The sequence below is a fragment of the Rhinatrema bivittatum genome, chromosome 3 (assembly GCF_901001135.1).
Source record: "Rhinatrema bivittatum chromosome 3, aRhiBiv1.1, whole genome shotgun sequence".
In the NCBI taxonomy this organism is placed as follows: Eukaryota; Metazoa; Chordata; class Amphibia; order Gymnophiona; family Rhinatrematidae; genus Rhinatrema; species Rhinatrema bivittatum.
The window spans coordinates 245,314,929-245,342,252 of NC_042617.1; the positions used below are offsets into that span (position 1 = coordinate 245,314,929).

Sequence of the window (27,324 nt, forward strand, 5' to 3'; positions counted from 1 at the left end):
TGGGAAATCAGAACTACATCTGCTTGTGTGCAATGGGATAAAGTTAGGACTGGCTCAACCTGTTCCTTGACATAAAATCACTTTTCCAATCCACCACTCCCTCTGTACCCTTATATAAATCATGTGATGGAACTTCAATAGTAAGCACTCTGTAGCAGGACATTGTGACATTATGAATCATTTTGTACAGCACTGTATACACTGATGGTAATATACAATTATTTCTTTCTAAAACTGAAATCTTCAAGTTGCCAGTTTGTGGCTACTTCATGACATATAGTTCAGGAGTCTCTAGCTTAATAGTATCTCAGTTGTTGGCAAGTGAAAATGGATTGTCAATGCAGCAGTACCACCAATATTTTTTAAACTATGTCAAACAGCGGCTCAAAATGTTGGCTCATGCCCTCTCATTTTTTCTGAGCTCTTTTTTCATCACAGATAAGAAATGTTTTGGAAAGCTCCTATTCCTCAGTCACTTTCAGTATTCCGGATATAAGTATATTCGTCAAGGCAGTGCCATAATGATGCATGTGAACTATAGTAGGCGTATATGATATGAACAGTGTTACTCTCGGTCGCAGACGGCTGCGACCGCTCTTGCTCACCTCTTTCTTCGCCTCCCTGACTCCATGGGGTAGACTGGCAGCCTCCGCCAGCTGCCGGCCTGCCTATCACTCCAGGCCTCTCGGGGTGGCACGGACGCTGCCAACCGCCATCTTGCCATCAGGAACCTCTAGGCGTGCATGCACACGGGCCACTCTTAAACACATCATGGCGGGAACATCGGGGGCATTCCCTCGGGATGATGTCATCCTTCCAGGATATTTAAACCAGCTGGCCCTGCTTACCAATGACTTGGCAAAGAGATCCATCCTTGCTGATTCCGCCTCACTCTCAGAGGACCTGCGTTCCAGTTCCTGCTTCCTGGCATAGATGTCTCTGGTACCCGCTCTTTGGGGGCCCTCTTCTCGTCTTGGCTATCCGCTCCTCGGAGGGCCTGACGCCTGGAACTCTGCCTGCCCCATTCCCCAGGGCTTCCCTGGAACCATCGCTATTCTCTTCGTGAGTACCCCGCTCTGCGGACCACTTCCAGTTTCATTGAGGACCTCCCTAGTGTACCCCGCTTCGTGGACATTACCATCTCTACGGAGGACTCCCTCGGACATACCCTGCTCTATGGGTCATTATCAACTTTACCGAGGACCCTCACCGGTGAACCCCGCTTCAAGGACCATTACCATCTCAACTAGGACCTCACGGGTGAACCCCGCTCTGCGGATCCCTATCTTCTCGGCCGAGTACCCTCTCTGGTGTACTCGCTTCACGGACCATTACCATCTCAACTAAGGACCTCATTGGTGTACCCTGCTCCGCGGGCCACTACCATCACTACTGAGGACCCTCTTCGGTGTATACCCCGCTCCGCAGGCCACTGCCATCGCTACTGAGGACCCTCTTCGGTGTACCCCGCTCCATGGGCCACTACCATCTCTTCTGAAGGCCCCTTCGGTATAGCAGAGTTGCTTACCTGTAACAGGTGTTTTCAGAGGACAGCAGGATGTTAGTCCTCACATATGGGTGAAATCATCAGGATGGAGCCCAATCACGGAACACTTTTGTCAAAGTTTCTAGAACTTTGACTGGCACCTACTGGGCATGCCCACCATGGCACTAACCCTGCATCCAGCAGGAGTCCCCCTTCAGTCTCGTGTATAGCAAAAGTACATGCGAAAAATAAAATAAAATCGCAAGCGAGCCCAACTCCGCGGGGTGGTGGGTGGGTTTCGTGAGGACTAACATCCTGCTGTCCTGTGGGAACACTTGTTACAGGTAAGCAACTCTGCTTTATCACAGGACAAGCAGGATGGTAGTCTTCACATATGGGTGAGTAGCGAGCTGAGGATGTCTGAGCAATGCACCAAATGCACCCAAAGACGTGCAACAGGCACAACAACAGGGGTGGATTTGGGTAGGAGGGCATCCTGAACATCCTGAATGGGTCGCTGGAAGGATGTTGGGTAGTTAGGCTGAGAATAAGTTGCTTAGAACAGACTGGCTAAAGACAGAATCTTGCCGGCCAGCCTTATCTAAGCAATAATGGGCTGCAAAGGTATGGAGAGAGCTCCAGGTTGCAGCCTTACAAATATCAACAAGTGGTACTGAACGAAGGTGTGCCACAGAGGATGCCACGGCCCTAACAGAGTGTGCTTTCACACGGTCTTGTAGCAGAATGCCTGCTTGCTGGTAGCAAAAGGAGATACAGTCCGCCAACCAGGAAGAAAGGGTCTGTTTCCCCACTAGATTTCCCAATTTGATATTATCAAAGGAAACAAATAATTGAGTGGACATTCTGTGGGCTGACGTGCGCTCCAGATAAAAGGCTAGGCCACATTTGCAGTCCAGGGAATGTAGAGCCTTTTCTCCTGGGTTTGAATGGGGCCTTGGGAAGAAAGTAGGTAAGATGATGGATTCATTAAGATGAAATTCAGACACTACCTTTGGTAAAAACTTAAGGTGTGTATGGAGAACCACTCTGTCATGTAGAATTTTAGTGTAAGGCGGGTAGGTGACTAATGCCTGTAATTCACTAACTCTACGAGCGAATGTTATAGCGAGAAGAAAGATTACTTTCCAGGTGAGATAGCGGAGCTCACAGGAGTGGAGAGGCTCAAACGGAGGTTTCATGAGCCGCCCTAAGACCAAATTAAGGTCCCAAGCGGGAGCCGGAGGACGCAATGGAGGTTTCAGGGGGGAGCAACCCTCTCATGAAGCATGTGACTAAGGACTGTGTCGAAATAGAGACATCTTCTATTCCGTTGTGGAAGGTGGCTACCGCACTGACATGCACTCTTATAGAGGAAGTTTTCAGGCCTGACTCTGACAGATGCCAGAGATAGTCCAGAAACTTCGCAGTGGAACAAGTGAAGGGGGTCGATGGACATAGATGTGCACCAGACCGTAAACCTTTTCCACTTGGAACGATAAGAGCGTCTCGTAGAAAGCTTTCGTGAAGCTACCAGAACTCGGGATACCGACTCTAAAAGGTTAAGGGGTTGAAGTAGTAACCTTTCAACATCCAGGCTGTCAGCGACAGGGCCTGGAGGCTGGGGTGGCATAGGCACCTGTCGTTCTGAATTATCAGAAGCGGGTCCCTCCTTAGAGCAATGTGCTGGCGAACTGATAGATCCTTGAGGATTGGAAACCAGACTTGGCGTGGCCAATGAGGGGTTAATGGAATGATTAAGCCCTTGTCTCTTTGTAACTTCACGAGAGTCTTTGATATGAGTGGAAGTGGGGGATACACGTAGAGGAGACCACTGGACCACGAGAGGGCGAAAGCGTCCCTCGGATGTGAGTGGCGGCTGCGAGTGAGAGAGCAGAAGTTCTCTACTTTGTGGTTGTGGATGGATGCAAAGAGGTCTGTGTGTGGATACCCCCAACATTGGAAGATTGTGTCTGTTACCGCAGGGTTGAGAGACCATTCGTGCGGATGGAAGGTCCGGCTCAAGCTGTCGGCCAGAACATTGTCCACACCTACCAAGTAGGTCGCTCTGAGGTACTTCGAGTGGGAAAGAGTTCACACCCATATCTGTGCAGCTTCCTGACACAGAAGGTAGGAGCCCGTTCCCCCTTGCTTGTTGATGTATCACATCACTACCTGGTTGTCGGTTTGAATCAGGATGGTCTTGTTTGAGAGGCAATCCTGAAAGACTCTGAGGGCATATCTGATCGCTCGAAGTTCCAAGAAATTTATTTGATGTTTGGCTTCCTCTGGAGACCAGGGACCCAGAGTCTATACGTCGTTGACATAAGCACCCCAACCTAGATTGGAGGCGTCTGTCATTAGGACAATTTGAGGCTCTGGAACCTGAAAGGGAAGGCCTTGAAGGAGGTTGGAGAGCTGAATCCACCAGGCCAGCGATAGGCGGAGCTACTTGGTAACGTGGACAATGCTGGACTTTGGCTGGAAAGCCTGAGTCCACTGGGACTTTAGAGTTCACTGCATGACTCTCATGGCGAGGCGTGTCATTGGAGTGACATGCACAGCGGATGCCATGTGACCTGAGAAAATGACGAGCTGTCACAGAACGCCGATTTTGAAGACATTGTGCGAGGGATATGAGAGTACAAGCTCGATCCTGAGAGAGGAATGCTTTTGCCTGCATGGTGTCCATGTCGGCTCCTATGAAGAATAGGGCTTGAGATGGAACTAGGCTGGACTTGGGTTAGTTGATCAGAAACCCAAGAGACAGCAACGTATGGATAGTTAGACGTAAGGAGGCTAATGGAGCCCTTATCAGCCAATCATCGAGATAAGGGTAGACATGGACGCCCTGACATCTCAGGTAAGCCGCGACCACTACGAGGCACTTGGTGAAGACTCGAGGAGCGGATGATAGGCCGAACGGCAATACCCGGTACTGGAAGTGCCGGGGACTGACCAGAAACGAAGGAATTTGCGATAGGACGGAGTGATGGAGATGTGTGTATACGCGTCTTGTAGATCTAGAGAGCAAAGCCAATCTCCTCTTTGTAGAAGAGGCAGTAGAGAACCCAAGGTCACCATCCTGAACTTCTCCCTCTGAAGATATTTGTTTAAGGCACGCAGGTCCAGTATTGGACAAACGCCGCCTGACTTTTTTGGAATGAGGAAATACCTGGAATAGAGCCCCTGCCCCTGCTGAGAGAGGGGCACCGGTTCTATTGACAGGGATTTCAGGAAGGTTGATACTTCCTCTTCCAGAAGAGAGGAGTGGTCGGATGAACCCCCGTCAGCCGAGGTGGGAAGTCTGCTGGTACAGACAGGAAGTTGAGGTGGTAGCCTTGGGTCAGTACAGCAAGTACCCACTGGTCTGAAGTGATCATGTGCCATATGTTGGTAAAATGGCACAGTCGTCCGCCGACTGGTACAGATGGTAGAGGAGGTTGGCTTATGCTCTCCAGCGAGGAGTCAAAATCCAGAAGATGGGTCCAGTTGAGGGGCTGCCTGGGTCTTCTGAGGTCGGGCTTGCCTGGGCTGACCCTTCTGGTAAGGCCTGGAAGGACGACCTCGAGTGGCAGGATTATACCTCCGTGGCTTGAAAGACAGTCGCTTAGAGTACATTCGGAATGTCCTCTTAAGAAGTGGACGGGAAATCAGAAGGTACTGAGGAAAACTGGTGCAGTGTTTCATGGTGGTCCTTTATCTGTGCCACTGTTTCTTGGATTTTGTCCCCGAAGAGATTATCTCCAGCGCAGGGTAGGTCTGCTAACCGGTCCTGCACCTCTGGTCTTAGGTATGAGGACTTCAGCCAGGCCCACCTTCTTGCACTAATCCCCACTGCAGACACTCTGGAGGCAGTGTCAAAAATATCATAGGCGGCAGAAGCGGGAGAGGTTATGCTTCATCACTTTTGGGGGGAGACGCATTACAGTTCACGGGGGTCAGCTGGGGCGGAGGGGAGTATGGTACAGAGAGGCGGGAGACGTCAGCTCTCTCAGGGATGTGAACCACGTGGTGGAGAGTGGTTGTCAGAAGGGTAGGGTGGGGGGATGGGGGGCAGGGAGGGAGGGGGGGAGTGACTGGGTGGAAGAATGCTGTTTCTTATGGCGGCTGGCACACTTATGGTTCCGCGAATATAGTTAAAATGAAATCTAGGAGAAGGGGGGCCTTTCAGGCAGCAGTTGCTCAGCTTACTTTACTGCCATTATGGGGATGTTAAACATCGCTTCCCTGAATGTGAAAGGCCTTAATACCTATCACAAACGACAGCTTTTGCTAAAGGATATGGCCTTACTAAAGGCGGACATTATATTCAGCCAAGAAACGCATATCAGGAAACGATATGAGCGATTGCTTTCCTCTGTAGGGTACCCTCAGGTGTTTCTAGCTGCAGCGACAGTGCAACACAAATACACCGAAGTGGGAATTTTCTTTGCCAAAGCTATGGTAGTGGATATTATGTCAGTAATCAGGGACGTGGAGGGACGATACATACTAGTGAAAGCTAAAATTAATGAAGTGCTGTTTACATTATTGAATGTCTATGCCCCGAATACGGATCAGTCCGCATTCTTTACTAAACTGTCTACAGTCCTAAGTGAATGGGCGGAAGGGCATCTTGTAGTGGGGGGTGATTTTAATTTTACTCGTTACCCTTATTTAGACAATACGGGACGGGGAGGAGTAGGGAGTAAGAATATCAGGCAAGCTTTAAAAAACTTGATAGCTGACAGGGGACTAGTAAATATCTGCCGGCTTCGCAACCCTACGTCCCGCAACTACACTTTCTTTTCAACTCCACATAAATCCTACTCCCGGATCGACTACTTCCTGGTAGATAGGGATATGGTGGGCATCATTAGGGATGCGGATATTGGTATTATCTCCTGGTCAGACCATGCCCCGATCTGGATCAAGCTTTACCTAGGAAGTCCACAAGCGGGTGTAAAATTCTGGAGGTTGAACAACAGGCTATTGGATGATAAGCCATTTGTGAATACGATAAAGGATAAGTTAGTCCAATACCTAGAAATCAACGATAATGGGGAAGTGACACCTGGTGTATTATGGGACAGCATGAAGGCCTATGTGAGGGGTCTTTTTATAGCCAGGGCCACGTATGTGAAAAAGGAGAGGGAAAGGGAACGTTGATCGCTAATGGATAAGATAGCCCGCCTGGAGTTGCAACATAAACGTACCCTTGACCCGGGCCTTTTAGGGAAATTGGCGGAGGCTAGAGGGCACTACAGGCCCTAGATAAGGATCAGATAGCCTTTCTGATACAGAGATTGAAGCAGCAACATTATGAATGGGGAAACAAAGCGGGGCGGCAATTGGCAAGGAAGCTAAAAGAAAGAGAATCGCAATCCAACATTATTAAGATCAAGGGGCCCCAGGGTAAATATGTATATTCACAGCAGGAAATAGGGCAGTGCTTCAACAAATTCTACCGCACACTATATGATTCCGAGCAATTGAGTACTCTGACGGAGATTGACCAGTATCTTCGGGATATACCACTTCCTGTTCTGTCAGATGATCAGAGGACTCAGATTAATGAAGAGATCAGAGAGGGAGAAATATCCCTAATCATCAAAGATCTTAAATTGGGGAAGGCTCCGGGCCTGGATGGGCTAACTGGGAAATTCTACAAAACTTTCTGCTTGGAATTGACACCTACCTTAGTGTCCATGTATTCTGCATTACGCAGGGATGGTAAGCTTTCCACTGAGTCCAATACTGCGGGCATTACGATATTGGCCAAGCCGGGAAGGGATCACACCCTTTGTGGCTCATACCGGCCCATATCACTGATTAATATAGATATGAAGATTTTAGCGAGAGCTTTGGCTATCAAGCTTGGGAGGGTAGCACCTGGGCTGATTCATAACGATCAGTCGGGGTTTATACCAGGAAGGCTGGCGTCGGACAATGTGCACCGGGTAGTGGAATTGATGTGGTGGGCGCAGACTAACAGCATTCCTGCAGTACTACTCGCTATTGAAGCCGAAAAGGCGTTTGATCGTGTACACTGGCCTTATTTATTTAAAGTCATGGAGGTTATGGGCCTCGGGGAGTACTTTATCACTTGGATTGCAAAATTATATGGGAACCCACATGCCAGAATTAAAATTAATGGGGCTTATTCTGACCCCTTTGAGGTGAAACGGGGCACGAGGCAGGGGTGCCCTTTATCTCCATTATTGTTTGCCCTATCATTAGAGCCGTTCGCGGAGAAAATTAGAGGTCATCCGGATATTCAGGGCATTCCCATTAATGATGTATCCTATAAATTATCGCTCTTCGCTGATGATTTGTTATTTACAGTCGCCCAACCGGAGGTCTCCTTAAAGCCTCTGTTGGAGGAAATGCGCATATTTGGCAGATTATCTGGTTTCAAAGTTAACGCTGATAAATCTGAATTGCTAAATGTTTCGCTGTCTAATGACCAGTATGCAGCGCTGGGGAGAGCGTTGCCTTTCCGACTGGCTAGAGAGGCCATAAAGTATCTGGGTGTTAAAATAGGGACACACTTGGCTGATTTATATAGTTTAAACTATGATGCATTACTGACCCGTATACAACAAGACTTAGACAGATGGGACAGGTTGGACTTAACTTGGTTCGGGAGGGTGGCAGCAATTAAGATGAATGTCCTACCCCGCTTTTGCCATCTGTTCCAAACGCTACCTGTAGCGATACCGGAAGGAGCTATGAGAGTATGGCAAAGAAAACTCTTTCAGTTTATTTGGAAGAGGAAACCCCCTCGGGTTTCACGTAACATTTTATATAAAGATAAGGCACGAGGAGGCCTCAATATACCCAACCTCCAGTGGTATTACTCAGCCATCATGCTGGGAGTGATTATTAGCTGGCATCTCAAAGGCAGTCCCAAACCATGGGTGGCCATAGCGCAGGCGGGTTCGGAGCCCGTATCCTTAGCCTCTCGGGTTTGGTGTAGAGATACGGGAAGGGGCACATTCAAGTCACTCACGCCGTTCACACAAGCTGTCTTGTGGCACTGGGGGAAGTGGAGGGGGCTTATGGTGGGAGACAAGAGTATATAATATATATTATTATATATATATATATATATTAATATATATAATATAATATTATTATTACTTTCTATGTTCCTTGTAATAATGTTCAATGGTTGATTGTTATTGTTTCAATGTTCTATGTAAAAAAAAAACCCCGGTCTAACCTCCCAGACCAGGGCAACCTTCTCGTTACATGTAAACCGGATTGATTTGTATTGCATACAGGAATTCCGGTATATAAAAATTAAAAATAAATAATAAATAAATAAATATCCACTTACAACCTTTTTAATGCACCCTAGATTCCCACCAGGGCAGGATCTTGTTTATGTCCGGAGATGGCGACAATTGGGGGTCACTACGGCGGGTCAATTCTTTCATGGGTCTCAGCTGATCCCAGCCGCAGAATTACAAGATACATATGATTTATCACCTAGAGACCTGTATGCCTATCGGCAAATCATACACTTTCTTCGGTCCGAAGGGGCACCTGGTGCATGGTCGCAGGGCAAATCTCTTTATGAATCGCTTTGTGAACAGGCTAAGCCGGTATCCAAGCCCATTTCTCGACTATACATGCTTATTAATAGTGGCCCTAAGGTAAAGTTGGGTTATCAGACCAAGTGGGAAAGAGATCTGGGAGAATCTCTCTCGGACGCAGAATGGGATCAATGCCATATGATTGTGGGACGGGGATCTATTTCTGCTACCATTAAAGAGAACGGTTATAAACTAATGTACAGGTGGTATATGGCCCCGGAAAGAATACACTGCATACAACCCCAGCTGAGTGACCGTTGTTGGCGTCAGTGTGGTGAGAAGGGTACATTCTTTCATATGTGGTGGCTATGCAACAAAATACAGGGTTTATGGGCCGAAGTGACTCGGCTTGCATCCAACATATTGGGGGTAGATGTCCCGCTCGATCCCAAGGGATGTCTGCTAGGGCTGCTGGGGGGAACTGGGGGCGAAAAACAGAGGAGATTAGCACTCCATATCTTTATTGCTACCAGGTGTGAAATTGCACTTAAATGGAAAGGGGATGCCGTGCCTATCCTCACACATGTCGTATCAAGATTGGATAGAGTATACCAGTTGGAATATCTGACTGCAGTAACACATGACCGGGTCAATAAATTCAACGCCATATGGGAACCGTATCGAGTTTGGAAACACACCCAGCAGTGACTCTCCTTCCTTTATGAGCCTGGTTGGGGTAGCGTAATATGGACAACAGGGTGGGGGAGGAGGGTAGGGGGGGGAAAAAACGGGGGGGACAAAAACAGGGGGAGATGTTCAATGAAACATGGAACACTTGGTGACTATTCCAGAACGGTTTATAATGGTTGAGTACACAATTCTGTTAAATTTGAATGTGTAGAGAGCATATTTACTGAACAATTGTGCAACAGGCTGAGTTTATAATGTCTGTGCTGTTGAATGTTCTTCTTCTGATTTGTTGTATTTCTTGTTCTGTAAGAGATTAAATAAAAAATTTCAAAAAAAAAAAAATATCATAGGCAGCGCGGACCTCATGCTTTCCAGCATCTAGGGCCTTCTGAGCCAGAGCATTGAGTGGATCCTGGAATTGATCTGGTAAAGATTCAGAGAAATCTTGGATCTTCTTGATCAGGTCCCTGTTATACTGGGTCATGTATAACTGGTAGGAAGCAATGCGAGAAATAAGCATTGAGCCATGGAAGTCAAGCCTGCCGAAAGTATCCAGGGACCTCTGTTCCTTCCCTGGAGGTATGGAGGAATGAGATTTAGAGCGTCATGCCTTCTTCTGGGCTGACTCCACAACCACAGAATGGTGATCCAACTGTGTTCTTTGAAACCCAGGGGCTGTCTGGACAAGGTAGGTGGCATCTGTCTTTCGGTTGACAGGTGGTACCGAGCCTGGGTGCTCCCAATTCCTTTTCAGCAGATCAATTAGGATTTCATGAATAGGGATAGACATGATTTCCTTTGGGGCATCAAGAAACTGGAGTACTTCCAGCATCTTGTGCCTTGAATCCTCTTCCATCTGGAGCTGAAATGGAATTGTCTCAGACATTTCTTTAATAAAATTAATAAAGGACAGGTCATCTGGAGGAGAACGTCTTCTCTCCTCAGGTGGAGATGGCTCTGAAGGAAAGTCATCAGTATCCTGGGAAGAATCATTGGTTCAAGATTGTAAGGTTGATCACCAGCTCCCATAGGAACTCCAGAGGGGAGTAATGGTGCTATTCCCGATGGACCAGGCCTAGGCATCGACGGCACCGATGAAAGTATAGGCACCGATGGAACCGGCGACATCGATGGATGAGCCGGTGGCAGGATCCCAGATGGCGGTATGGATATCGGTGTTTCTTCGACCTCTGATGACATAGGTATCGGCGTGGAAGGCTGTGGACAATCCGGTGTCCTCGGTTCCAGCAGCAGAAGAGCAACGATCAACGCATCCAGCCTGCCGAGCAGCGGTGTGAGCGCCGTGGGAATCGGGTCGGTGACTGGGGCTGGCATCTGCATCAGTACCAATGGGGGTTGAAAGCCCTGCAGTGCCTTACCAATGGCCTCTTGGATCATCCGATCCAATTCCTCGCGGAAGCCTGGGGGCGTGGAACCCCGGCTCCGGAGTAGGAGGCAACATTGGCAGAGCCGGAGGGTCCACCGGTGTAAGAGGAATTGCGGCTCCCAGCACCAATGAAGGTGGGGAACGTCTCGGTGACCCAGTTGCAGAGGAGGATGGGGCCTTCTCTGGACGGGATTTCCTTATTGCTGGCTCTATCAACGCCAATGCCAAGGGCTTACCTGGATCAGCGGATTGAGCCTTCCGATGATGTTGTCGTCGCTTTTCACGATGTTCTCCTCGGTCCTTCTCTTGAGGCGATGAGGAGGAGGTCGACACCTTTGGAATAGTCGATGCCAGTCGGACAGCACCAGTGTTCCACTGCTGGCGAGAGGTCGATGGCACCGGCTCAGACGAAGTCGAAGCAGTCAATGGAGTCGGGATTTTTGACTGAAAAAGAAACTCCATTTTTTCTGAACGAGCATTACAGCCCTTCGGTGTCATTTGGGCACATTTGGTGCAAGTTAGCATGTCATGGTAGGACCCCAAACACAATGCACAAACCCTATGTGGGTCTGTGATGGACATTGTCCGAGGACAATCATGGCACCAACGAAAACCAGACGCCATGGCTTCGACAAAATTTTAGCCGCGGTGCGGTCGATGGCCAGTAAGCCCCGAAGGGAAAACTCGACGGGAATAGACTGCAACGAGGATAAAACCTTACCTTTCGACCGCGGAGTATTGTTATCGATAGGGGGACCCCTATGGGGTAGAAATTTTTGAAAATTTTGAAAGAAGTTCCGTGAGGAAATTCCTATCAGGAATCTCTAGAGAGCTCCTTAACCCGCGTGGCTACTGCTGTGCGGAAAAAATAAGAGACCGAAGGGGGACCCCTGCTGGATGCACTCTGCCTCAGTTGTATGCAAATCTATTTCATGCATATTCATTAGGGATGCCCTGAAAACCCAACTGGGATGCAGTCCTCAAGGACTAGAATTGTCCACCCCTGCAATAGGGAGCCTCCAGAGGCAGGTCTCCCCTAATATTACTTTGCCTGATATTTACCAGAGGATTCTTGTTGCTTTGAAGTCCCCGTGGCTGCAACACTAAATTCTCTGGTCTTGAACACCCGGAATCACAGGTTCAAATCCTGCCTTCCGGTCCTCCTCTACTGCAAAGGGTGCGGGGCCTCTAGAAGCTGGGGTTGTGGAAGTCAATCCCTGGATCGCCTGTGGTGACCTCTGTACGCCTCTCCTGGGGGATGCTGGGAGCAGTATGCAGATGAGCCTTCCAGTCCTCCTCCACAAAATAATCCCATCTGAGCTTGGTAGTGGGAGCTCCTCATCCTATACCTCTCATCATCACCACTGCTACTTGTGCTGGCTCCATGTCTCTCTGGAGGAAAAGCCTATCTGCTTCCTCCCCCATTGCCACATTTGTCTCGATGCCAGTAACATGATGGAATTTAAGAGATCATGTCATGTTAGAACAGACTGTTTTATATGTGGAAAAAAGGATTTGCAACCACATAAAAGCAGGGGAGTAGCTTGCTTGTTACGGCGGTTACTACCCCAAACCAAAAATACCTGATACTTCACTTTCAACACAAATCCAGCATAACTCTCTGCTTCAACAGCAGGGGAGGAAGTTTGACACTTCACACATATCCAGCATAGCTCTCTGCTTCAACGGCAGGGGAGGAAATTTTGACAATTCACGCATATCCAGCATAGCCCTCTGCTTCAACGGCAGGGGAGCAAGTCTGATATTTCACTTTCAATGCAAAGCCAGCATAGCTCTCTGCTTCAACAGCAGGGGAGAATGAAGAAAGGTGGATCTATATTCAGGCAACAATCAACAAGGACTGAATTACATAAACAGATGAGCATGGGTGTAGCTTGCCTTTTACAGTGGTTAATACCCCTAACTAAATTAAGCTATTTCACTTAGATGCAGTTCCAACACTGCTCTCTACATTAATGGCGGGGGTGGAAGGGAAATAGAATAAAAAAAGTTTACTAAGAGCCAAGAGAAACATAAGTATGTGAGAGAAAAAAAATGTGTGAAAGCTTGCTGGGCAGACTGGATGGGCCGTTTGGTCTTCTTCTGCCGTCATTTCTATGTTTCTATGTTAGGAAATTAAAAATATGCTGTACAGTTTACACATGGACCAAAAATTGTGATTGCAGGTTACAATCACAAACACCAATAAAAAGGTATTTCTCAGTGGGGAGGTGTTTGCTAACTAATCTCAAATGGCATCAAAATGATCAGTAAAAACAAAATGACAAATATTTTGCCCACTGCTTATGTTCACAATCCACAACTTGTACTTTTTCTGGAACAGCTCTAGTTACTTTCAAGCACTGAAATGCTTACCTGGGACAGACTGCTCCAGTACTGTCTAAAAGCACCCAAGCAGCTGATTAATTTTGTCCGCTCATCTTCAGGAGTATCCAAAAACATGCTGTTCAAAACAACATCATAAGTCAGGAAATGATTATAGAAAACTAACAATCTAGTATGGAATAAATGTGGAAAGATACTTACCCAGAGAAAGCCTCCTCAATGGCTTCTGTTTTCTGTAAAAGAAAGTTTATAGTTTTTAGCTTTCGGGAGCTATGAATCAATTATGACAGCACAGATACACTGATTTAAAGTCTGCAGAGTCGGCTAAGCCATAGGTTGTAAAAGAAAATATAGCAGAATCAGTCAAGTGGGACTTAATAGCAAACTAGCTCTACAATTTCTCCACAAAGTGTTCACTATAGAAGGTATTTTCCATGATTGATAAATTTCACTAAACTGATATCAAGAACATCCATTACAAAATTTGTGAAAGATCAAATGGTAACCAAATATATAAGAGCAACCTTGGCACTTACTGAGCACTGAAGAACCGTCACCTGATTGCTCTTCTAAGTCACAATCTTGTCATGCCCCCTAACCAACTACTAAGTACTTTTAAAGTAGGATTTAGCTGGTGGCAGGGAGGGGGAAAAATGAGTAGATCAACAAAAAGGGAAAAGAGAAACAAAAATACTGCTGGCTAGTTTCAAGAATCCCTTTACATTTTAATAAAATTGTGACTTTCTAATCTTCTGATCCACTTTAGCAAATACATTTCCTGCCTGTTTCCTGCAGAATGTGCAAGGTTGATCTCATAGTCTTGATCTGCCAAGATCTTACTATTTGGCCATTCAATCTGCCCTGTTTCCACCGTCTACATATACTACTTTAGATAAGGATATCTACAATATAACAGCCATACAAGTGTGACCACCTATACTGCTCTAATGCCATTATCCTTTCTGACCTTACCTAATACCCACCATGCCATCAGCCATACAAACCTGAACACCTGCAGGAGATGTCTTGATCCTTTTTTGCCCTTCATTAGGAAGTATAACCATGCTACCCATGTTAAGAAACCGGACATCATCTTCTCTGATTGTATCTGGGATAATTCCAAGGTCTGATCACCTCAATACCGGCTGACCCTGCCATCTCTCCTTAAGAAATCAAAGCAGCAGCCCTCTGTGCAAACTGACAATATCTCCCTTTTTGGTCCTCTCCCATTCTAGGTAGATGGAAATTTAAGCTTACAACCTAGGAAATTTAAGCTTACAACCTAGAAAACACAGAGTCATTTCTGCGCTCTGTATATTTCCCAAGCATGCTTAAATTCTATCACAGTTTTACTACCATCTATGCTGGTAGGCTATTTAAGGCATCCACCTGGCATCTAAAAAAAAAAAATTCACATTTCCTCCGAGTCCCTCTCCCTCCAACTTCATGAGCTCTTGTCCCTAAAATATAGTTTTCTATGGAAAATGCTGCCTTCTGCTTTATTAAATTTTTCTCCAGCGAGTATGTTTTGCTTCCTTACATCTCTCTGTGCAGGGTATATGTTGCAGACCCTGCTTCCATCTTTTCAGTGCCCTTAAAGAGGTATGAACACCAAAACTGAATACAGTACTTGAGAAGTGGTCTCACTGATGACCTATATAAGGAAAATATAACCTCCTTTTCCTGCTGCTTACAGGTCATCTGAGCTGACGACGAGATTCCTTTCCTATTTAGCAGCTGCCAGCCCTTATCCTCCTAATTGATAATTGATTACTGGAAATTTGTACTCCAGATGCATGACTGTACATTTTTGTGCTGAAAAATAGCTTCCAAACTTCTGATATTCCTCTAGTTTTGTCAAGGCCTCTTCATTCTTTCCTGGTATGTCTAGTCCAGTTCAGATTTTTATAGGATGGGAGAAGAGAAGCTGGGAGAGGAAGGTGGCTGGAAGGAGGGAGGGAAGAAGAGAAGCTGGAGGAAAAAGCAATGGAGGCAAAAAGTAAAAAAAAGTTATCAAAAAGCCAAAAGATTTAAAAAAAATGTTCCTGGCATCCAAGTTTTCTAAATAATTTCTCACCCCTGCCTCTCTCACCCCTCTGGTCACTTTACCTTCACTAGAATCAGTTCTGGTTTCTTCCAGCTCTCCAACTTTACTATAGCAAATTATTTCCTTTTCTCCCAGAATGGAAAGTTAAGGCTGCTGCTGGCTCTAATCTGGTACCTTTTATTTTAGAAAGCCAGCACCAAATAGAGTGAACTTCGCTGGCCACCTCTAAGTTCTTTTGCTTACCCACTTAGTTAACATTTTGTCCTACTCCCAAACTGGCTAGTTTAACACTTTTTTACAGGGAACAGTGTCAAAAGACTTACTAAAGTCCATATAGAGAACATCCCTGGCATCTTCCTTATCAGCTTTAGAGACAGGAGGAAGAAGAAGTAGTGGAATAAAACGGCAAGGGGGTACAGTCACTCCTTCCTTCTGCGCTCTTTCAGCATCCTGGCATGTACTCCATTGAATCCAATTACCTTATTTACTCTCAAGTATGTCCATCCTTTAAGTCAGCAATACCCAAACTGTGGGTTGTGACACACGGGCTCGTGTGTTAAGGTGGAGCAGGCTCCTTGGATTCCAGATATTCTTGATCACTAGCCTTCAAGAATTCGCTAAGTGAATTTTTACTGATTATTATTGATATTATTGTGTCTGTTATAGAAGGGGTTGATAATACCAAAATTGTGTGCCTTATTTTGAAAGAGGGGGCAGACTTTTAATGGGGCTCAGCTAAAGACAAAAGACTTTACCTCTAGCAACTGTTTATTTCCTCTCACCCTACTCTCTACTCACCCACCCCTGAGTTCACTTTCTTAAATACTCTTCCCTGGACTCTTCAATATTTAGCTTCAATTATTAGTAATTCCTTTCAGCTCAGATAATTTAAACTGTCATACTAATCATAAAAATTGGTTTTCATATTCTACCTATTACAAATAAAATTAAATTTAAAAAACTTTGCTAGAGACTAATTTTTACCCTGCCTTACCTAATCTATATTATTTTAAGGAATTAGTGTTAATCTAACAAAATGTCCTTCATTCTATGCAACAATTGTGGGGCTTATGTCCCAACGTCTATCATTTGGAGAATCAAAGTCTGTTCCTTTTGCCTTCAGCTGTCTGTAATTAAAATGGAGCTGATTTATCTAAGGCTTGTCCAGGATGACTAGCGAGTAGGGAGTCATGTGCCCAGTGGAGAATCTTCCTACGAAGCGGTCGGGGAACCACCGTCTTCCCGGCTGGCAACGTGTGTGTGGCGGCAAGCAGTACTTTGGTCGGGTCGATGATGTGCCGGGGAAATCTGGGACATCATCAGTGGTGAACGAACAGGAGAGGACATCTCCTCGGATGATATTAGCTGGTCGGTATCAAAGTAGGAAGTTAAATCGAGTGAAAAAAAGAGACCAGCGGGCTTGCCTGTGGTTAAGGCGCTGAGCGTGGTGTAGGTACTCGAGGTTCTTGTGATCTATGTACACAGTTATTTGATGCTGTGCCCCCTCAAGCCAGGGACGCCATTCCTCAAAGGCTAATTTGATCGCCAGCAATTCTTTGTCCCCGATTCCGTAATTATGCTCCGCCGGAGAGAAGCATCGGGAGAAGAAGGAGCACGGGTGCAAGGTGTGATTAATAGAATGCTGGCTGAGAACTGCACCAACTCAGACGTTAGAAGCATCCACTTCAACAATGAAAGGTCGTCGGGAGTCAGGATGATGCAGGCATGGCTCCTGAAGGAATGCCTCTTTAAGCTCTTGGAAGGCGGACATGGCTTCGGGCGACAACTGGGAAGGTTTGGCTCCCTTTAGTGTCATAGCTGTAAGTGGAGCGGTGAGTGTGGAATAGTGATTGATGAAGGACCTGTAGTAGTTAGTGAAGCCTAGAAATCTTCTGAGTGCCTTAAGGCCCATTGGTTGGGGCCAGTCCCGGATGCTCTTGGTTTTCTGTGGATCCATCTGAAACCCCTGGCTAGAGACCACATAGCCCAGGAAAGGGACGGACTCCTTGTGAAAAGAGCATTTTTCCAGCTTGGCGTACAGCCGGTTATCCCTTAAGCGCTGCAAGACATTGGTGATGTCCCGGCGCTGGCGCTGGAGGTCTTGCGAAAACACCAGAATGTCATCCAAATAGACCATGGCACAACTGTAGAGCATGCCTCTGAAGATTTTGTTCATCATATTCTGGAACACCGCTGGAGAGTTGCAGAGGCCAAATGGCATGACCAGATATTCAAAATGGCCATTGAGGGTGTTAAATGCTGTTTTCCATTCATCACCCTGAAGTATTCTGATCAAATTGTAAGCTCCTCTAAGGTCCAATTTGGTAAAGATCTTGGCTCCTTGGAGCCTGTCAAACAGTTCTGAGATTAATGGCAGGGGTAGCGATCCTTCTTTGTAATCTTATTTAAGCCGCGGTAATCTATACACAGCCGGAGGGAGCCGTCCTTTTTCCCCACAAAAAAGAACCCTGCTTCAGCGGGGGACTTGAAAAGGCCGAATGAAGCCTTTAGCCAAATTTTCCTGTATACATTCTGACATGGCTTTTGTCTCAGTCAGAGAAAGTGGGTAGACTCTTCCTCGGGGAGGCTCCGAGTTAGTCTACAAATTAATAGTGCAATCAAAAGAGTGATGCGGAGGTAAGGTGTCTGCAGCTTTTTTTGAGAACACGTCCAGGAAGGAAGAATACTGCAGCGGAAGCCCCGGAATGGATGGCTGTATGGCTAGGCAGGGTATCGGGGACACAATCTTCAGACATTCCTTATGGCAGTAGTCATCCCAGTGAGACAGTTGGAGAGTACTCCCATCAAATTGTGGAGTGTGTATCTTCAGCCATGGCAATCCTAGGACCACTGGATGTATAGCCTTGTCCAAAATCAGAAAGGAAATAGTCTCTGTATGCAGGGATTGTGGAGAAGGCAACTTCGCCAGGTAATGGTTCGCCATGGATAGAAGAGAGTAGCAATGGCATCAGTATACGGACAGTGGGAATCCACAGGTGTTCTACGAGTTGCCGGAGGATAAAGTTTCCACCGGATCCGGAGTCCAATAATGCCAGGATGTGAAACTCCTGGGTTTGCAAATTAATGGTGACAGGCAGAGTTAACGGAGGAGAGGGTGCGGTCAGGCCTAGGAAGAGTCTTCCAGCAGATTCTAGGCCTGGGAGTTTCCCGGACGGAGTGGGCAGGAGAGTACCGCATGACCCGATTGGCCACAATACATGCAAAGGCCGGCCTTCTGGTGACAATGTTTCTCCTTGGAGGATAGGTGACTACGACCCATTTGCATCGGTTCCTCAACCTCGATGCTAGGTGTGTAGTGATGACCTGAGTAGATGACGCTGGGTGAATGCGTGGAGCACTAGAAGCCATTCTCTTGGTTCCTCTGACCTCTTGGGAACATTCACGTAGACGAAGGTCAATGCGACCAGCGAGGTCAATAAGGGGGTCCAAGGCCTCAGGGAGTTCTCGTGCTGCCAACTCGTCCTTAATTCGAGGACTCAGGCCCTCAAGGAATATGGCACACAGGCAGCCCAGGTCCCACTGCAATTCTGATGAGAGGGTCCTAAAGTCAATGACGTAATCAGTCAGTGATCTGGAACCTTGTTGTAAGTGTAGGAGCGCAGATCTGGAGATGGCCTTCCGACCTGGGTCATCAAACATAGTGCGGAAGAGGGTGAGAAAGCCCAGTAGGTGGTTGAGGATTGGATCTGTACGTTCCCAAAGAGGTGACACCCAGGCCAATGCTCTCCCATCCAGAAGGGACTAGATATATGTAGTTTTGGAGACTACATCAGGGAAATATGCAGGTTGTAAGACAAAGTGCATGTTGCACTGGTTCAAGAAGCCCCTACACAACAAGGAGTTATCTACATAACGAGGAGGTGCCGGCAAGGGCACAGGAGGCCGAAAGGGTGGCGCATGCGTAGGAATGGAGTCCAGCCGATTATTCAGTTGATGGATGGCGTTAACCAAAGTCTCTAGGACTTTCTGCTGTTCTGTGATTCGCTGGGCCAGGCCAGGGATGGCCTGAATCGCTGAGAGCTGTGCCGGGTCCATGGACTTGGCAATCTGTTAGGATTAGTTCGTATGTGGGCCCTGAGCCGAGGTGAGAGATGGTACCGCCCACAGGAAGGAGCCCCGTGAGCCTCACCAATCGGGAGGCAGTGTCTCAGCTGACGACGGACACAGTAACAGTCTAGAGTCTTTATTAAAGAGATAGAGACACTACCCAAGGAGTGGGTAGTGCCAGAGAGGAGGTCACACAGACCCAGAGAATCAGCATCAGTGGAATGGGCAATACCCAGCAGGAATACCTCCATAGAGTTGGTAATGGTCCACAGAGCGGGGTACACCGATGAGTTCTTCCATAGAGATGGAGGTTCTCCGTGGAACTGAGAATACCAAAGGGACCTTCAGAAGAGATGGTAGTGGCCTGTGAAGCGGGGTACACCGAAGAGGGTCCTCAGTAGCGATGTTAGTGGACCGCAGAGCGGGGTATACCAATGAGGTCCTAGTTGAGATGGTAATGGTCTGCAAAGCGGACTACACCGGTAAGGGACCTCAGTAAAGTTGATAATGACCCGCAGAGCAGGGTATGTCCGAGGGAGTCTTCCGTAGAGATGGTAATGGTCTGCGAAGTGGGGTACACCAGGGAGGTCCTTGGTGAAACAGGAAGTGGTCTGCAGAGCGGGGTACTCAAGAAGAGAGTAGCGATGGTTCCAGGGAAGCCCCGGGGAATGGAGCAAGCAGAGTTCCAGGCATCAGGCCCTCCGAGGAGCGGATAGCCAAGACGAGAAGAGGGTCCCCGAGGAGCGGGTACCCAAGACATCTATGCCAGGAAGCAGGAACTGGAATGCGGGTCCTCTGAGAGTGAAGCGGAATCAGCAAGGATGGATCTCTTTGCCAAGTCGTCAGTAAGCAGGGCCAGCTGCAGTGTGTTTGTCCAAACAGTAGTGAGCCGTGAAAGTGTGCAGCGAGGACCAGGTGGCAGCTCTGCAAATGTCTGGAATGGGCACCTCATGCAGGTGAGCCATAGAAGCAGCCATAGCACGGACCTGGTGCGCCTTAGGGGAGGAGGGCAAGGTCTCTGAAAGTTTCTGAAAGCAGAATTGTACGCAATTTGAGATCCAGGACGAAAGTGTCCTTTTGGAAACCGGAAGTCCTGGAGCGTTAGTGTTGAATTATACAAAGAGCTCTGTGTTCACCGTGTATGCAGCATTTGTAGTAAGCGAGTGCTCGCTTACAATATAACATGTGTAATTTGTGCTCTGCCTCTTTACTATGTGGTTTTGGGTAAAAGGTTGGAAGGGTGATGGATTGATTGAGGTGGAAAACAGATACCACTTTAGGAAGGAAGGCAGGATGCGTACATAGCAAAACCTTGCAGTGATAGAATTCAAGATATGGCAAGTAGTGCACTAGGGCTTGCAGCTCGCTGACACAACTTGCGGAGGTAAGTGCAACTAGAAACAGCACCTTCCAGGATAGGAACTTGGAATGGTAAGTATCCAGTGGTTCAAAAGGTGGTAGCATCCGTTGCTCCAGCACCACATTCATATCCCATGGGACTGGAGGCTTCTGGATTGGAGGCCGGAGACATAGAATCCCTTTCATGAATCTGGAGATGAGCGGGTGACAAGAGATTGGAGTCTCTTCGTGCAGAGTATGATAAGCTGCTATGGCACGGAGGTGAACTCTGACTGAAGCTGTAGCCAGTCCTTTCAGGTATAGTAGATGAAGGTAATGTAGTAATCGCTCAGGTGGACAGGTAAGCGGGTCGGTTCCACTTTCCAAGCACCAGGAGGCATAACATGTCCATTTCCTCTGATAATTCATTCTTGTGGAGGGTTTCCTAGAGGAAACTAAAATATCCTGAAGCTGCGGTGAAAGGTTCAGGTGGTGGAATACCAGCCTTTCAATCTCCACACAGTGAGATTGAGATATGAGTGGAGTGGATGGAGCAGGAAGCCCCCTTCTTGGGTTAGGAGGTGTGAACTGTTGCCAAGGGGGGGGGGTCGGTTGGTCTACCAATAGTCGAACGAGATACGTGTACCAAGCTGTCTGGGCCATGCTGGAGCGATGAGAATGAGGTCTGCATTGTCCGTAATGCATTGCTAGACTGTGCGAGAGATCAGAGGTATAGGAGGGAAGGCGAACAGTAGACTCTCCTTCCAGTCGATGAGGAACGCATCCTGCGCTAGTCTCTGGGAGCTGGAGTACACCGAGCAGAAGGTCTGCACCTTGCGACTGAGTTCTGAAGCAAAGAGATCGATGCATAACAGGCCCCAGGTCTGAAAGAGTCTGTCTTCCACATATTGATGGAGTTCCCAATCGTGAGGGTGAAAGATTCTGCTCAATCTGTCTGCCCTGGTGTTGTTGATGCCGGGCAGGTGCTTTGCCTGTAGGGTAATGGATTTGCTGTGCGCCCATTCCAGGATCCTCATTGCCTCTCTGCAGAGGTTCCAGGAACCGGACCCTCCTTCCTTCTTGATGTAGAACATGCTACCTGGTTGTACTTGTGGACCATAACTGTCTTCCCTCGGAATGCTGGTTCGAAGGCTCGAAGAGTGTTTCGAATGGCTCATAGCTCCAGTAGGTTGATCTGCTGAGATCGTTCCAGGCTGACCACAAGCCTTGAGTTTGAAGGTGGACTAGGTGAGCGCCCCAACCCTTGGTGGAAGCATCTGTAGTAAGGATGGTATGATGAGTTGGAGTCCACAGGGGGACTCCCTCCACGAGAGCTGTTGGTGTAAGCCACCACTCCAAATCCCACTTCATGCTGGGCATGAGGGTGAAAGGAGTGCAGAAAACTGGTTCCATTGGGTCTTCAGACCCCATTGCAGACGCCGTATGTGGAGGAGAGTGTGGGGAACGACATAGATAGCTGATGTCATGTGGCCGAGGATTGTGAGGATTTGACGAGCAGGAGCAGTGGTGGCTCCTTGGAGACATCTGGTGAGCGATGTCACGGCAAGAGCTCGGGTTTCCGGGAGGAGGGCTCTGTCCCGAATGGTGTCGATATGGGCTCCAATGAACTGTAAGACTTGAGTGGGTTGCAGATTTGACTTTTCGTAGTTTACTAGTAGCCCTAGGTTGTCTAGGCAGTGTATGGTTGTGAGGAGATTGGTCTGCAGGAGGGACAGGTTGGGGGCCACCAGCAGCCAATCATCCAGGTAGGGGAATATTTGAATCCTCCATCATCGGAGGTGAGCCACCGCTACCGCTAGGCATTTGGTAAAAACTCTGGGGGCTGAGGAGAGGCCAAATGGGAGCATCTAGACCTGAAAATGGTGGCCAGTGGCCGTAAAGCATAGGAACCACCAGGAAGTAGGGTGCATCGGTATGTGCGAATAGGCATCTTTGAGGTCCAGTGAACACATCCAATCATTGGGTCGAAGGAAGGGCAGGATGGACTTTAGTGACGTCATTTTGAATTTTTCCCTCGTTAAGTATCTGTTGAGAGCTCAAAAGTCTAGGATGGGATGTAATCCTCCCGACTTCTTGGGTATGAGGAAGTATTGGGAGTAGAAGCCCTGATGGAACTGCGCCACAGGCGGTTCGCTGATGCACTGTTGCTGAAGTAAGCTGTTGATCTCCAGTTGCAGTTGATCGCAATGCGCTGACAGATGTTTCTGGCGCACCAGGTGTGGAATGGAGTGGAGGGGGTGGAGTGAAAATTGAGGGAATAGCCCTCCTGTATGATACGAAGAACCCAGAGGTCAGCTGTGATGTCCTTCCATTCCTGAAGAAAGTGGGTAAGCCTGCCTTCCACCGGGAGCGGTAGCGAGGGGTGCATTCACCCTAAAAACCCTGGGAGGTTTAGGGGGTTGGAATCCTGAGGTGGACGAGGTTGCCGGGGAGCTCGCTGGTGTTGCCGAGACCCCTGTTGCTGGGAAGACTGAGGACGAGTCGGAGTATATTGCGGAGGCCGGGTATGGCCTATACGGTCGTCGCTGGTAAGAGGGTTTTCTATAAGATGTGAACATACGTCTCGAGGAAGCCACATCTGCAGGAGAAGCCAAGGACATTACTGCTATCTTCTGCTCTTTGAGCTGGGCTACCGTTTCTCTAAATTTGTCCCTAAAAAGGTTATCTGGGAGACAGGGTAGGTCGGCGAGCTTCTCATGAACATCCTCACGGATGGCACTGGCTCGCAGCCATGCAAGACGTCAGCCCGCGATGGCATTGGCCGTGGACTTAGCCAAAGTTTTGAACCCCTCATATACTATTCGCAAGAGATGCCTCAAGCCCTCCTCCAAATTGTGAAATTGCTCCAGGGGTTGATGGTCCGGGGACGCCTTCTGAAGCAAGGGTTTCAATGATTGCAGACACTCATATAAATATTGCGTAATGTAAAATTGGTGTTGCTGGATTTTCACATTGAGCATACCAGAGTGAAAGGCCTTCTTTCCGAAGTCATCTAAATACTTCGAATCTTTCCCAAGAGGAGTGTTCGAGTGAAGGCGAGATGTTTTAGCCCTCTACATGGCGGAGTCCACGACTACAGAGGCGTGAGGAAACTTACTGCAGAGTAGTATGGGGATTGCCTCATACGAAATTTGAGGTCCGTCTTTCGAGAGGTTGATGGTCCCGCACAGGGAGTTTCCCAGGCCCTGGTCATGACTGAGTCTAGGACTTCATGGGAGGGCAAGGCCATGGGCTCCACAGGTGACTCAAAAATCTTGAGGATGCCCAGGACTTCTACTCTTGGGTCAGGGACTTTCCTCGTCTCAACGTTGAGGCGTTGCCCCACCTTCTCCAGAAACTTTGAATAAGACAAGTCTTCCAGAGGAGAGACCGGATCAGGTTGTTCCTCCGCCAAATCAGAGGGGTACCCTGTGGAGGATCCCGGTGACATGGACGGCTGGGGGGAAAGATCCCCAGGAAGAGGAGTTGGTAGAGGTTGGCCAGGGGAAGGCACTGAGCTGAGGCTGTCTTGCGGTGATGGGGGGGGCTTCCAGTGGTGTTTCTGCCGGATATCTCCCTTGCTGCTCCACAGTGGTGAGAAAGTGAGACAAGATAAGGGAAATCTGGGACATTGCCTGCGTGGCTAAGGTGACTTGAGGGGTTGGCAGAGGCTGTCCGTGTGGCTCAGTGGGTGGCGGTGCCAGATCCCTGGCACCGCCACCCGAACAGTATGTGCGTGTTTGGACCTCTGGGTGACGGAGGGATTGTGAGGGGTCCCTTGAGCCTCTTTTGTAAAGGCTCTTGAAGGCCTGATCTCCTTGAAGTCGAGGAAGCATGCGAGGCAGCTGGTGAAGAGGGTGCCACATCTGAATCCATGACCAGGAAAGGGGAAGTTTCTCTGGATCTTTTGTGTCCTGAATTGTGCTTCTTGGGGGTCTTTGCCAGTGAGTGTGTCGATGGGTTGGCACAGACTTGCTTCGGTGCGTGGATGTCCTGTGCTTATGCTCTGATCCCGAAGCATACGGCCGGCTTCCTGCATCGGACGCATTGGTGATGCGGAGCCCCCAACGTCACTCGGCGCAGATGTCTTTGGCCCGGCCGAACCGGGAGGCCCCACCGAAGTGGCCCTGGGATGCGTCAACTCCTTGGAGGCCCAGGGAGGACAGAGTCGACTCTTCCAAAGAGCATACGAGCCCAATGTCACTTCTCTCAGTTTTGATATTTTGACAGCCCTCTGCCGCTGGGCATGGGGGGACATGTATCCGCATCCCTACAGGCCCTCTGGTCGTGGTCGGGTCCAAGGCATAGGTAACATTTGGTGTGGCCGTTGGTGACAGACATAAGTTTGCTGCACTAGCAAAATTTGAAGCCTGGTGGTCGCGGCATGTCGAATAAAGTGGGAAGAAAAGGATGAGGCGAAGATGAAAACAAAGTGTGTCACTTCAGAGAACCTTTTAACTTCTTTTCTTTTTTTTTTTTTTTTTTACTTCAGAGAAGTGTTCCGCTGAGGAGAAGAACTCCACGTGCAGTCAGGCGCATGGAAAAAAACGGACTGAGGAGGATGGGGAAAGCGGGGGAGGATCCAAGCAGGCACACTACACTAAAAGACTGTGTTCTAAGAGAGCTCCGCCATCTAGCAACCCAGAGGACGTCCCCCAGACAGCATGGCTAATTCATGCTGCTTACCTACGGGAGAAAGCTCTGGCAGCCACATGTGGTAGCCAGGGTAACAAACCAAGCCAGCTGCCCACTCTGTATTGACTTTTTTCCTCCTGCATTTGTATATATGGAGTTTGTCCATTATGACGGATTCCTTTCAGTTCTTCCCCAGCTCTTCTTTACACCATATGAATCCTCTCCATGTCTAAATTACCTGCCTTGTGGAGGCTGGTATGCCAACACATCTTATTTGTTAATGTAGATGTGCCTTAAGTTTGAAAAGGTTGGGAAACACTGGTGCAAAAAGAAAGGCCAGTGATGATAAGCAGACTGCTACTGCTTACTGGGTTTTTTTGTTGTTGTTTTTTTTTTAATTTAAACCAGACACATATAGTACAAACAAGTTCTGGTGGATGAATACTAAACAGTATACAAACAGAAGAACTTAATACAATCAACCAACACCTCAGCCATCAACCCTCTCCCTTCACCAACACAATATGAAGACCAAGTGTCTTTATAACTATCCCCCTGTTCCTTGAGATATGTCATCTGTTCCATAACAGCAATATCTTCTACTTTGTGCTCCCAACATAATATACTGGGTCTTAACTTCCATATTTGGGCAATTGTAAGGCATGCTGCATGAAATAACCGATTAATTAATTTCCTAAATCCCCTCATGCAATTCCAGTCCCAACACAAGCCGAGCAGGCAAAAGAGAGGGTCCATAGTAGGTGCACCTCCACATATCGAATGGATACAGGCCAAGACCTGCCTCCAAAACCTTTGCACCTTGTTACACTCCCACAACGTGTATAAAGCTTCCCTATTACCCGCAGCAATCCAACACATAGGGATGCCTATACCAAATTTTGCAAAAAACATAGGTGTGCAGGATAAGTGATGAAGTCATTTTAGCAAAAGCTCTCTGCTCTTGAGACAGAAAGATATTGAACTAGACGAATGCCAAATTTATTTCCAGTTTCTCCAGTCCAATTCTAACTAGAGATCCTCGTTTCATACCCGGATGAGGCCAGAGGAAATCTCAGCTTCATAAATCCGGTCCCTGATATTTATATAGAGTTTAGATATCATGTGGCACTGCCCTCTGCTCAACACAGGCTGTCACATTCCTCAACTGTCTCTCCTGCCACTCCCAACTTGATCAAGTCCCTTCTTAGTTGGTGAACAAATAATTAGTATAGCTGGGTAGCTCAAACTCTACCTCCAAATCAGAAAAAGGATTTAACTTGATTATCCAAGTAGAACTGACCAAGAAATCTAGACCCCCCCCTCCTCTCTCAATTATAAATCTCTAGAGAGAAGGTAGCCGGCTCGATATGCAGATTATTTGCAAGGGGAGTCATGTACAAAAATCAGTGTATGAAATACCAAATCGCTTGTTGACCGCAGGCCATTAATGTAAGGTATGAGCTAAAATAGGATTTTTCTACATACTGTCCTACCAAGAGCAAATGAAGGCTAAATCTGTGGCAGAGTCACTATTTATTTATTTATTTATTTTAGATTTATATTCTGCTTTTTGCACTTTTTTTCAGCACCACCTTCCTTGAGCAGATACCAATGTGGGGTTGTATCAGTGCCAATCCAGACCTGTAAAGAGACCAGCCTGGCTGCCCAGTAGGAAGCCTGGAAATCCGGTAACTCCACCCTGACCCCCCTTCCCCCAAAATCTAAGATTTAATCAATTCTGAATATCTCAGAAAGGAAAACACTCTGACCCTTAGAGCTGGAAAAGTAGAATTAAGGACATCACCGG

The 27,324-nt window shown here is 47.7% G+C and overlaps 1 protein-coding gene across 2 annotated transcripts in view; it reads right to left on the minus strand.

The window, feature by feature from the left end:
- The window catches only part of MED23 (mediator complex subunit 23), a 330,631-nt gene that overhangs the window by 298,345 nt on the left and 4,962 nt on the right, over nucleotides 1-27,324 (minus strand). For both annotated transcript variants that reach the window (XM_029594395.1, XM_029594394.1), the window contains exons 2-3: nucleotides 13,631-13,662; nucleotides 13,460-13,547 (exon numbers count right to left, since the gene is read on the minus strand). In XM_029594395.1, coding sequence (XP_029450255.1) covers nucleotides 13,460-13,547; nucleotides 13,631-13,662 — 120 coding nt within the window. The remainder of the gene's footprint in view (nucleotides 1-13,459; nucleotides 13,548-13,630; nucleotides 13,663-27,324) is intronic.